The 12,779-nt window shown below is 37.1% G+C and overlaps 1 protein-coding gene across 13 annotated transcripts in view; it reads right to left on the bottom strand.

Moving 5' to 3' along the window:
* The window catches only part of DMD (dystrophin), a 1,148,686-nt gene that overhangs the window by 193,930 nt on the left and 941,977 nt on the right, over positions 1-12,779 (bottom strand). For 11 of the 13 annotated variants that reach the window (XM_071430346.1, XM_071430344.1, XM_071430345.1 and 8 more), the window contains 2 exons: positions 4,700-4,872; positions 667-823 (listed from right to left, as the gene is read on the bottom strand). In XM_071430346.1, coding sequence (XP_071286447.1) covers positions 667-823; positions 4,700-4,872 — 330 coding nt within the window. Of the gene's footprint in view, positions 1-666; positions 824-4,699; positions 4,873-5,211; positions 5,294-12,779 lie in introns of those variants that run through there. The other 2 variants (XM_071430351.1, XM_071430350.1) reach the window with 1 other exon arrangement.

Genomic DNA, 12,779 nt, shown 5'->3' with positions numbered 1-12,779 from the left:
AGACATTGGGTTAACATCAGACTGGTGTGAATTGATTAAACACTGAAGACATACATTAGGCATACCCTCATCACAACAAAAAATCAGTGTGAATCTTTGTCTGAAGAATTATTCTTGAAGTATTATTCTGGGAGTTGCTCATTTGGTGGGTTTAAAAGAAAAGCCAAACAACTTCAAGAGTACAAGTGCCCTATTATAGGTTCTCTTTTAATACCAATCTCACTCTAGAATGGTCCCCCATTAGAATTTCCACAAGAATTCCCTGATGAAACCACAGACAGTTTTCACAACAGTGTCATGGTGCAGAGTTGTGCAATAGAACTGATACCAGCTACTCTTGTCACAAATGTTCCCAAAATCCAAACTAGGGTTTCAAAAAGCATACATGAAGTTGGAATGCCTGATCTAGAAAAACAATCAGAACTAATTATTTAATCCTCAAAACTTACTAGGTTAGTAATTGTTCTGGCTATGAAATCTGCCTGTCTCTGACAGGTCTCTGAAGGTCATGGGCATTGACCCCTCCTTCTCCAAAAGGCTGATTTTCTCTGCTGTGTTTGAAAGCTGGAATTCTTTCCAACAAGGACTGTGCCATGCAGCACTAGACAGCAAAGGAAAAAAACATGACCAAAAGATAATTAAAAAAAAAAAAACAACCCAACATACCCGATGAATATCATTCTGTTTCTGCACAGTGGGGAGATCTCCACCAATGGGTGCTTGCTGTTTTAATTCATCCTCCTTCAACTGCAGCCATGCCAAAAGTTCCTGAAGAGAGAGATGTAATCGCTTCCACTGGTCGGTACTGGCTTCCAAATGGGATCTGAAAGCATGTGTTAAATAAAAGATAGATTCAGTCACAGTGGAAGTAAAAACCAAAATGTACAAGCTTATTTACTGAGAAAGATCCTAGTGTTTCATTAAGTTAATGATTTTTGAATAGCTTCAGTAGCTTTGAATTAGATTCTGGCAACACAGATTTAAATTTGGTTCCACAGTCTTGGCTTTTTTTCACATCTCCTGATTTTTGTTTTTGATTGGTTGGGTTTTTTTTTGCTTTTTAGTTTCCCTCTTCAGCAGTGAGTAATGGCTGTGCTGAATTGTCAGTCTCACTAGAAGTGCACAAATATTATGCAGGACTAGCATGAGAAATGTAGTCATCACTTAGGATTACTAGGAAATTATTTACCTGAAATGTAGAGAGTGTTTCCCTACTCAGTGAAGAGCAAGCATTTCTCTAAACCACTTCACAAACCATTCAACTTACATAAGATTCATTCTCTTAATTTATTAAGATAAGAGAACCAATGTCATTCTTTAAAGAAAGCCACAAGGAAATTGTTAAAGCCAATAGAATCCTCATACACACATCCAGCCTAATATCAGTGCCATTTAAACAGAGATGTAATGAAACTATTTGAAACACTGGGAAAATTAAAAGACAAAATAGCATTTTATGCAAAAAAGTCTGCATAAGGACATTTTATAAATATTTCCTCTACATATGCATAAATGTGGTTTTTTGGGATCACGTATTGAGCTTCTAAATTCCTGCAACTGTTTAGTGTGGCTGGACTGACAAAATATTCACTTTTTTCTGTAACATAGATAAACCCACTAAAATTTTGTCTTTCTGGACTTATTAATATGCTATTTTTTAATTTCTGGTTAGGGAAAAATTCCACCTCCAAGTAACATAAGAAATCCTCTTAGTAACTCAAACCAAAGGAGTATTACATAACAGTAAAGTAAAAAAAGTGTGCTGGGAAATAAAGACAAATTTTCTTTTATTTCATGCATTTCTGTTTAAGTTCTATCTTTGTTCATATAACATTTATCTTCTTCTACAGTGATTGTATATAAAATCATTCTCTTCTGACACTAAGAAATCTACTCCTATACCTTATATCTAATGTTCTATAAAGAAATGTGAAAAATAGGGACTCAGCATTTTTGCAAACCTTATTACTTAGTTTGGATATGGAAATGATGAATTGATGAAGGTAGGGACAGTTGTATTTTTCTGAAATGCTCTGTGAATCCTGTCTTCTTTCCAACCTCTTACATCAGGTAGAGTGGCAAGGAAAGAGAAAGGAAAGGGACAGATCAGCCACACATGGACAGAAAATTCAGCTGCTCTCAAAGTATGTGAGCTAATGCAAAATCTTCTCTTTTTTCAAATGTAAATGCTACATGTGAAGGACACACATAGATCCTACATGTGAAGGACACTCCTAGACCAGGCCTTTTGATCTGCTCTCTCATAGGGCATCTGGGAGCTGGGGCAAAACTGCTTCACAGCAGGGGGAGGCCAGTCCTGCAGGCAGTGAAGTCTGGAGAAGGCACTGCAAGCTAAAAAATTTAGATTATATGTATGTTTAGATGTGATAAATTATTTACAGTTAGGGTGGTGAGGCACTAGAACAAATTGTGCAGGGTAGTTGTGGATGCCCCATCACTGGAAGGGCTCAAGGCCAGGCTGGATGTAGCTTTGAGCAACCTGAATGTGTCCTTGCCCATGGCAGGGGGGTGGCACTGGATGACCTTAACAGTCCCTGCCAACCCAAACCATTCTTTAATTCTATGACACCTCTGAAAGGAGCAAGGGGGAGAGAAGCTGGGATATTTATGGAGAGCTGCAGGAGGCAACAACCAGAGCAAGGACCACAGGATTTTAGGACAGGAGACAGACAAGGAGCCAAGTTTCTGATCCAGGCTAATTCCCTTGTCTCGTGTTTATCTTGGCAGAGGCAAGCTTCCAGCTCTTCTGGAGAAGGGCAGCAAATGGAAGCAAACACTTCTTCCCTGCTTCCCCTGGCTTTACAGGGAAAAATGCAAAAAGAGTGACCTGAAAGGGGTTGTGTTACTGCTGCTGTGCTCTGACTTTCCTCAGTTAGGTGATTTTTTTTTTCTAGAACCTGTCTTGTTCTGTTCTTCATCTTCAGGAATATGGTTTTATGCATGCATACACCAGTGTACATTATATGCACACACTCATGTATTTATGACTGTTCCAAGATGTGCAGACAAAAGAGATAATACTAAAACAGTATAAAAACATATTTATGAGAAAGAAAGTGTTTTTTAGGGTAAAATGTGCTGACATATCAGGATAAAAGAAAGTTAGGAATGGAAAAGAGCTTGGCTTCTCTTTAATATCTGCCATATATTTTATCTAATGCATTTAGAAAAGAATGCCCATCCAGGGTCTTCTGTTTCAGCAGAATAAAAATTACACTAAATAAAGAAACTTGTGGGACTGATGTCTGGAGAACATTTCATATGTTTTCTCTAATACCTCTTTTGTGTAAGCATTGCTAGTTATGAGGAAATCTATTCCATTCTGTGCTATGGATAGAAAGAGCTCCAAACAGGCAGACTGGAAAGAGCCTTTTCATTTAGTCTGGTGGCCAGCAACACTTCAACCAAATGTCAGGTAATTTAGGAATTGTTTCTTATCCTAATCACTAAGTTATTGAAGACCTTAAGCCTTTTATTGGAAGCACAGATTTAAGAGGGAAAGTTTGTTGCTTTGAATGTGCAGTGCAGGAAATCACTGTGCTATAACTGGGGTTTACTGGTTCTGACTCAGTTAATGACAACAATACATTAACTGTAAAAAATGAAAGACAGAAAGTCCCATACATTTAATTAGTGATATTTGGACAACTGACTATTTTTATCTCAAAAATCACTGTATTTGAACATGTTCATGGGTAAAATGCATGCGAAGAAAATATCTCAGATACTTTGAAGGGTTTTATTCCTCTTCTTTTGCTCTTCAGAAGGAAAGAAAAGGAGGAATATGTCTCTTTTTCTTTAGTTACAAATATCTTTTCAACATCACAGCCTTCATTTATTTTTAATGATTGATGATACAAAGATGGTTTTTGTCATTACACAGCCTGACCTCCCTCAGGACCTGAGCTGAAAAAAGCTAATATTTCATACATTACTTTGGAAAACACTTCTGTCTTTTGCTGCCCTCTGAACTACCACCAACACACAGCAAGTAAAAAAATGAAAAAATGCCCAAGACTGAGTGCAGCTGAGCTGGGTTGCCTATTGCAAAAACTATTTCTGGAGAAAAGTTTCCAGGACAATTTCTTTTGAAATGAAACCTTCAGTCCATTGAAGCCTGAAGGACCACTTGATAATTTGTAATGTTACCATTTATTATATTTCTCCTTGCAAACAGAAGTGTTTCCTCTCATGATACTACCTATGGATTTCTTTTACCCCTAGATTTTATTGAGCAGTTCTGCCCACTCTCCTGACAACAGTTAAAATCTTAAATAATTTCTCTTCTCATTTGTGAGGATATTTTAAGTTTTGCACTGGAAACAGCAGTCTTTAAAATGAAGCTTATCATAAATATTGGCTATTTAATCACTCTCTTTCATGACTCACTGGTAAGTCATACTCAGCTCTAGAAAAAGCCTACATTTAGAGGGGGTACAGTTACAGTTTCTGTAATCACAAAACCCCATCATATGCCTCAATCCCTAATCCTCTACTGTCATTTTCACACCCGAAAACTGAATCGTTCTCACAAAGTTAAGCCAACATACAAAGCAGCACAAATAATTTCAAAATAGACAAAACCAGTGCTAACAGAAACAAAATTAAACCTTTTCACTTGCAAATTGTAGCATTCCAATACACCAACGATAGGCTTTTCCTTAGGTTCAGGTCCTACCTAATGTTTAGAGATTTCTTCCTAAGTTCACTCCATCTGAGGTTCATGTTATCCAGACGTCTCTGCAGCAGGGTTGCATCCTCAGAGCCTTCCAGGGACCTCAGGATTTTCTGCCCATTTTCATCCAGGTTATGAAAGATGTCAGTGTGAGCATCAATTTCTGCCTGTAGTTCCTATGGAAGTAATAGAAAACAATATATCTGATTTCTTTAAAAAATCACAGAAACGAACATTTTTCAAAAGAGTGGAAAAATATGCCACACAGAGCACAGGTTTTGATTACTCCTTTTACAGCAATATCATGTCTTGTATACAAAGACATGTTTCCCTTTCACATGAAGGCCATTTGCATTGAATATGACCTTTTTTCCCACACAGAACATACTGAGCAAAATTTAGAGAGCCAAAGGTGTAGCCTGTGATAGGCAACAAAGCAAGGACAAGGTACAATAACTGTGCTGATGTGAAAAAGCAAAGAACCACAAAATCTCAGGGTCTCAGGTAAATCTGACCTGCACATGATACGTCTTCCTGTGCAACATTTTCAGTTTGAGCTGGGGACTGCAACACTGGTCCTGCTGCATGGCAATTCCAAGGAATCTAGGAGTCTGCAGCAGCCAGGCTTTAAAATGCCAAGTTCACTTACATTCTGTTGACAGAACGCATTTTGGAGCACAGGCCCCAGCAGTCAATAGCAATAAACAGCCACTTTGTGCTGTATCAAAACACTGGTTGGGGCTGTAGGAGGGCCTGAGAATAGCAAGGACCCAGAATATGCAACTGGCAGCTCATGTTGAACAGCCAACTTTTCTTATCGCCTCGGAACCGCAGGCCAGCTCGAAATTTTGAATTCATTTTTTCCCCCTCATTTTTAGCACGGCTGTTTCTGCCAAAAGAACATTCTTTAGAGAGCTGCCTGGTACCAGCATTCCTGCCTGCCCACACACTCAATGCAGCCTTTGTGTGCTGGCTGCCCTTCCCCAAGACGTTTGCATGCTGCAGCTCCACAAGGTCAGATTCATTTGCAGAGAACAGTGGTTGAATCAAGGTCATCAAATGGAATAAAAATAATAATAATAATAATTCCAACATGTACATGAATGAGCGTACATGTACTTCGTATGCAGCCACATTTGCACAAAAATACTTTTACTTTCAAACAAAGAAGCACACAAAGATACAAAGAAATACTGAATTGTGAATAAAGCTCCACATTTTCTCCTGGGATGCTGAAGCACTAAGATTTCTGGTGGTGGTTTCTTGCTGCCTGAAATGGGAGTGCTAGAGATAAACTGGGGGAGAGGAAATGATTTATGGCATTTGAGAACAAGACCCAGCACTAACTGAGCATCACAGAGAGTCCCCAATGGAAATTTGTTGTAATTTTCTTCAGAAGAATGACTTTGAAAGAGGGGAACACACAATCTGTCTACTTGGTGCGTTCTTAATTGAATTGGTTTTATTTGATATTTTAAGTGCATTGTTAGCTGCACTGAATCATGAGTAGATTGCCCTTGTTCACCTGCTGCTGTTCCAAATGTCCTTAACTGGATACCTTTCACAGCAATGACTAGGATTATATTTGGGGAAGATTTAAGGTGGGCCAGCAACATCTTTGGTACAGAGTAAGAATCCCTCTCCAACCATTTTACTTATCTATTGTCATTCAAGCAGTAAAGTACTTAGGAATGAGTTTGATGTACATCAGAGGTAACTCTGCAGAATGCAAGTGTATTATAAATATAGTATTTATTTACTGTTGTTCAGGCAATCTATATTTTTAAAAATGGCATTATTAAGGCACATAAAAATGTACAATATTCCAGGTATGAATGTCCTTACTTGAAAATTTGTATTTTATTTCAAGTCTGAATGTTGCTAGCTTCAAATTCCAGCTGTAATACTTCATTTTTGTTTACTTGAATGAAGAATACCCTATTACCAAATTTCTTTCCTTCCATGTATGTATTTGGAGATATTATTTAAACTAGGTTAAGTATAACAATACTGATGTAAACAACTGAAACAACATGTAGGAAAGGATAAAGTCCACAGAAAAAAGTTAACAGTTAATGTCTGTATAGTTCTAAAGTCCTTCTACATTTAATAAACAATAAATCTATTATTGGACACAAGAATTACATGCACTACCTGTTGCTCAAGTTCTTAGTTTTCAGGGTAGTGATGGAAACACCAAACTTACAAACTTGTTCCTTTTCCTTGGCAAGAACATGTGCCATGGAACATGTTGAATAACTGTTCACAGTAGGAAGCTGTCAAATCTATGCCCTCTTGGTGTTTTACCACACATACACTCATAGCAATATATAAGACAAATTGAAGGAAAAAAAACCTTTCCACGTTTTTCTTGTGTTTAGAAAATGTGTCTTATAGTCTACATATTTTATTTCTTTCTCCAGACACATACATAATTCTGAAAATAAAAGCAAACAACATCCTTTTTAATTTCAGAATATCACATAGTATCACAAAACATCTGGATGGTTAGGTGGACAATGAACATGAAAAGTGAAGTATTCTTATCAAAAGCTTAATATTCAAGGCTGAGATTCCCTTATTCCTAATTACTTGTGTATACTGCACTGCTTCTAATGCTCCCAAAAGCAGTTTACTGCAGCTATTCAGGAAGCCTACACCGACAAAGAAGCCAGACAACAACAGTGATATTTTCTCCATTTAGGTTGGTGCATTTCAGAACCTTTCTTTGTGACACTAACAGATCCCAAGAGAAGCAGAGAACATATAAGAAAAAGATCTATACACCTTTTATTTGTTTTCTGAAATAAATAAATCCACTTTTTAAAAACACAATTATTCTTTTTCTTGTCAACAGTAAAGCAGGAAGAGCTATTGAATCTCAAAAATTGCTAAAGTATTTGCAAAAGCATGCTGCCATTACATGTCATACCATGAAGTATAGCATATAGACTAAACATATATTATTTATTTCACTTTCATATTTTCCAATGTGTTCAAACACATGAAAAGACTACAGAGGATAAAAAAATCAATTCTGGTATAATTCTACTGAGTTACAGTTGGAGTGTATGCTGCATTTTTGCTGTAGTTGTTATTACTGAGACTGTGCTGAAAAAAGATTGGCTATCTTCACTTAAAAAGAGCAGAGAGCAAAATGAAAAGCATCTTTTTGATCACAAGTTACTTAGAGTGAGCTGAACTGCCTGCAAAGAACTGCAGCTCCATTAGGGGCTGAGTGAAGTCCTCCTTTATTAACATGAACTATACAGTTAGATGACCAAAGGCACCACAATGTTTGTTTGTAAAAACTGAACTGAACATGTATTAGAGGTTTCTACACATTTAAAAATGTGTATTTACATTATTTTATTATATAGAAAAAGTGTGCAACTAAGACAGAACTAGGGTGATAGAGAGATGAAATGCATTTTGCCGTGAGGAAAAAAAATCTTGTTGGGCAAAACATGGTGAGGAAAGTTGCTCTGGCTGTTTCACTTTTTTCCTGAGCTCTTGCAGCCACCACAAATGATTTCAGAGAAGTACAGGAAGGTAGTAAGTGATCACAGCCAATGCTGCCAAAAAGCTAGGGGATGGGTGTATTTCTCACTTGGCCAATTCAGTTGTTCCCCCTTTGAATTCCTGCTCCCATTCTCCATGGAAGCACAGCTCCTCACTGCCCTAATTCCTTTTGTAGGCAGAAGAAATTCACCTGTGGCTCCACAGGTTTTATTTTACACAGAGCCCTGCTAAGCACAGCTGAGCTATTGCTGTGAAATCCAACGCACTCAAAGCTCTGTTAGCTTCCACCCAGCACAGCTACTCCTGCAAGAATTCAATGTGGTTTGAGGTATCTTAGCAGAAACAATTAATTAGTGTCAATATCCTTCATATCCCACGTGCAATATATAGACATGGCATATAAAGGACATGACACATGTCAAAATCTGCCATTATTTTAGCAATACACCAGAGAGGGATTGATAGTCTGGAAGTAAAATGAAGCCCTAGGAAGAAGGAGTTTGTTCTATTTCTTGGACTATAGGTTAGTTATGGAAAACATGGAAATCAATGCAGCACAGATGACAAAATATTTATCTTTTATACAAGGTAGAAAAAATTCATTATGCAATAATTTAAAGAAATTAAAGGACCCTAGTTCTCCTCTATTTGCAGTTCTGTAAAGCACATATTAGCAGTTTAGCAATTGGATTTCAAATTAATTATCCCACTTGATTTCATTTAATTACATCTAAACTCCTCTAAATTTATGATTCTGCCTAAAGCATAAACTCTGTGTGAGTGTTTAGAGAGTTTGAGACATTTTTTAAGTGCTCTGGCACACTCCAGCAGCCTTTGGAGGCACAGAAATCCATGCACATGGCACCACTCTCAGGAACACAGCTTATCCTCCTGTCTGCTAGACAGAGGGATAGTTTTGTGAGTGTTACAGTTCTGGAGATGTTGAATTAAGGGCACAGCAAATCAAATGCATTTTAAGCACCTGAGTGATAGATTCAGTGCAAGGTGCACTTGATCTGTTTGTTTTTGGCAACAGAAGGCAGTTTGCACTAGGCTTTACAGCAGTCTCTCCTTGTGAGCTGCTTGTTACCACTGGGACAGAAAGAAATGTATACTTTTTTGAAGGAGAACATTTGTATCTGAAGATGATATGATTTAGGTTAATGATGGATCAAACCAGTGAAGCATTTCTGTCCCTTGGAAGTTCTCTCTTTTAAATGTCATAGTTCTTTTAAAAACTGGTTGTTGCATTTGTTTTTTGCTTTTTGGTTTTTTTTCCTTCTTTGATGCTCCCCATTCCCCCATCAAGCTCTTAAGTAATTTTCTCTTCCAGTCCATAAGCAAAACTTTTATTGAGTCTTTAGAATGAGACCATTCACTGAACAATTTACATAATGATAAAAACTTCTCAAATGAGATTTAAAATATAATTAAAGGGCAGACTTACTGAGTTAAAAGCATTGTTGTGAAATAGCTATACATCACCATGCCAAGAAGCCTCCTATTCAGCTAGCCTATGGCATGACCCCAATTCCAGTCTGCTATGATTACATCTCTGAGTTCCATGCTAATGACTTGATTAAAAAGAACGATAAAAAGGTCCTCTCCATTGTGAAGATAAGCTTATGAATATAATTAAGGCATTTCTGGTTTCCCAACACATTTTTCAAGATAAAAAAGGGTAAGAGCTAGTCCTCTAGAAGAGAATCAAGTGCTGATGAATGGAAGCCAAAAGTATAACTTTGCCCTACAGAAAGCAATCTGTGTAAGTTGCATCTATCATTGTTAGGGTTTAAAATTCTACAAGTCCCAGAATAAAGATGTAACCAAGCTTCATATTCAAATGCTACTTCCATCTAACCGAAGATTAAAAAAAGCTTTAGCAAGTTGGGCTCTGTTTTCAGAAAATATTATTTTTATAAACAGGCAAAAGAGCCTTCAATTTAGGTTATATTCAGATTAAAAGAGACTTCATGGTGCATTTAAGGATGCAGCAATCTCTTGCTGAGAGTAACTGCAAATGCAGTGTGGGCTTCTTGATTTCATTTACATTGGGCTGCCTCAGCTTTGGAATAGTAACTGTTTAAGAGCACTAACACAATAATTTGAACATATACTTGTCTCTAGTATGCAGATATTTATTCACAGACCTGACGTTTTGCCCATAGCATGAGGTTTTACATTTCTCCCTTGATCATAGCGAAATAATACATTTTTTGAGACCTCTAGCAATTAATTTGTATTCAATTGTTAGCTAATGTCATGTGTTTGGAAGGAATTTATGGACTTGGATATGTTTTTTGAAGACTGAGAAAACACCTGCTTTCATTTACATGTAATAAAAATATGAATAAATATATAAAATAAAGAAACAAATGTTTAAAGAAACAAATCTTTCTGCACTTATAGTTTTGTTTCAGATTTGATCCTTGTCTAGAGAAATATATCCTATTCTGATAACAGTGAATTCAATGGATATTGTTATTTTTAGTGTCTACTTTTCTTGTCATTATATCTAGGATGGAAACCCTAAATAGAAAGAAACATTGTGTTAGTCTGAGGTTACACTAATGAAGAAAAATTCCTTGTAGCCACAGAAATAAGAACTTTTACTGTGTGATGTAAAATATAAATATGTATTTTACTAACATAGCCTGTACTCTCTTTCAGGCAAGCCAATCCAACAAGGCAAACAAAGCACATTTTTCAAGTAGGAGTTGCAAGTGTTCTATGTGTCAGAAAATCAGCCACCTCTACTGAGATGTCTAAGAATGGGCTCAGCTATCTGCCTTTGAAATCTGTATTTGAGATTGGAGTGAGTAGGAGGGAAACAGCATAAATGTGCAGAGAATCATACACACCATTTTCTGAAAGCAGAACCATAAGGCCGACTACAAACCAGCAGAGTTTTCTGGGTTTTAGGAGGAGGTCTGCTCCTACCAAATATGCTCATTCCAACCCCTGTACTGCAATGAATGTCTGATCCCACTCCACCTGCACATGCTGTCAGCACACTCACCCTGTCAATCTTTTGGCAACATTTCTGCAGCAAAATAATTATGCCGTTACTTTCAGTATGTCTAATTTTTCTTCTCTCTTTCCAGAGATCAAACAGTAACAGCACAAAGAGCATCTTCCTCTACAGGAACATTTACTTCCACTTAGTTACTCATGCAAAGTCCTAAAGTCCTTTTGCATAGTTTGCAGAGAATTTACCTCTCTGAGTTCTGCTGGCATTCCAGTACTTCAAATTAATACTGATTTCCTTTTACAATACACAGCTGGAAAGGCTGAAATACACAACTGTCTCTAGGTGTGGAGGAAAAAAATCTTATGAAAGACAAAAGGACGGGGTTTTTTTTTCTTCTTTTACCAACCAACAGTGAAAACTATCTGATATCTGTTTATTATAAATGACCTTTTCTAGAAGAAAAATCATTTGTACGTAAAGAAATATTTCTTTCACAGTACACCAACATGTAAAAATAAGGTATCTCATGTTTTAGCACCTATGATACTCATATATACATTCATCCTTCCCTAAAAACATGAATATCTACAATCCTCTTTCAGATTCTTTTAAAACAAAAATTGAAGGCATTTTATATTTAAAAGAAATTATTTCTGTTCAAAGCATTATCCTAATTTCTTCTGTTACAAATAATTTTTGCAATCTTCTTTTCTTTTTAAAAAAATATTCTGACATTTAAAGTTTTTGTTGGTAACATAGTTGATGTCTGGAGAAAAAGAATTGGTACACAAGTTTCATAACATGATTCTCAATTAACTAAAGAAACATAAAATCTTTTTAAAAGAGAACAATCCAAAACAAAAAGCAGAAACTAGAGGCCTCATATGTTACACATTATTAAAACTGGATCAAGCAGAACAATAACTATTATGGTTTTAGGACTCCTTTTAAAAGGAGTTTTTATAGGTGTTCAATAGGTGATTAGGTTTCAGTTAGGAATTTATACTATTTCAGGTGTTCTTCTCTACGAGCATGCAAGATCCACTGCAATGAACTGTTCTTAATCAAGGACAGGTGAATTGGTGGGCATTAGGCAAGAGGCAATGTGGGAAAAGCTCCAGTGTTTCTGCACCACTTGTGTCAAATCCTCCCTACTGGAGGTGTCCTGAGGAAGGGCCAGGAAGGGCAAGCACTTGGGCAAAAGTACACTTCATCTTGATTTTCAGCGGAAATCCAGGTCATGCTAGTGTGGCCTCGGGATCTTCTGACTTCCTGGGCTTTAAGCAAGAGATGCAGTAAAGTTACCCCAGAGAGAAAGCTGCTGTGCAGCAGTCAAGTGTTATCAGAGTCACTGTAACAATTGATGTTGGCTGTTCCTGTCACAACAAAACAAAATTCACCAAGTGTTGGTTGGTTTACTCATTAACACGAGCTGGGTTTAAACTGCCATGAGGAAGGTTGGTTTTATCTCCCTGCTGATGTTTTAACTGCAAACCTGCTCAGTGTCAGGGGCACCTCACATGTTTAAACACTCAGTGAGACGCCAACAGGCCAAAGCTCCCACTTGTGGCATCTCCCTGTGGAAATGGA

Source organism: Agelaius tricolor, unplaced genomic scaffold (assembly GCF_023055355.1).
Source record: "Agelaius tricolor isolate 1412-34295 unplaced genomic scaffold, bAgeTri1.0.p SCAF_7, whole genome shotgun sequence".
NCBI classification, from domain to species: Eukaryota; Metazoa; Chordata; class Aves; order Passeriformes; family Icteridae; genus Agelaius; species Agelaius tricolor.
Note: the sequence above shows the minus strand (reverse complement) of the source record. Positions and strands in the feature narration are given on the sequence as shown.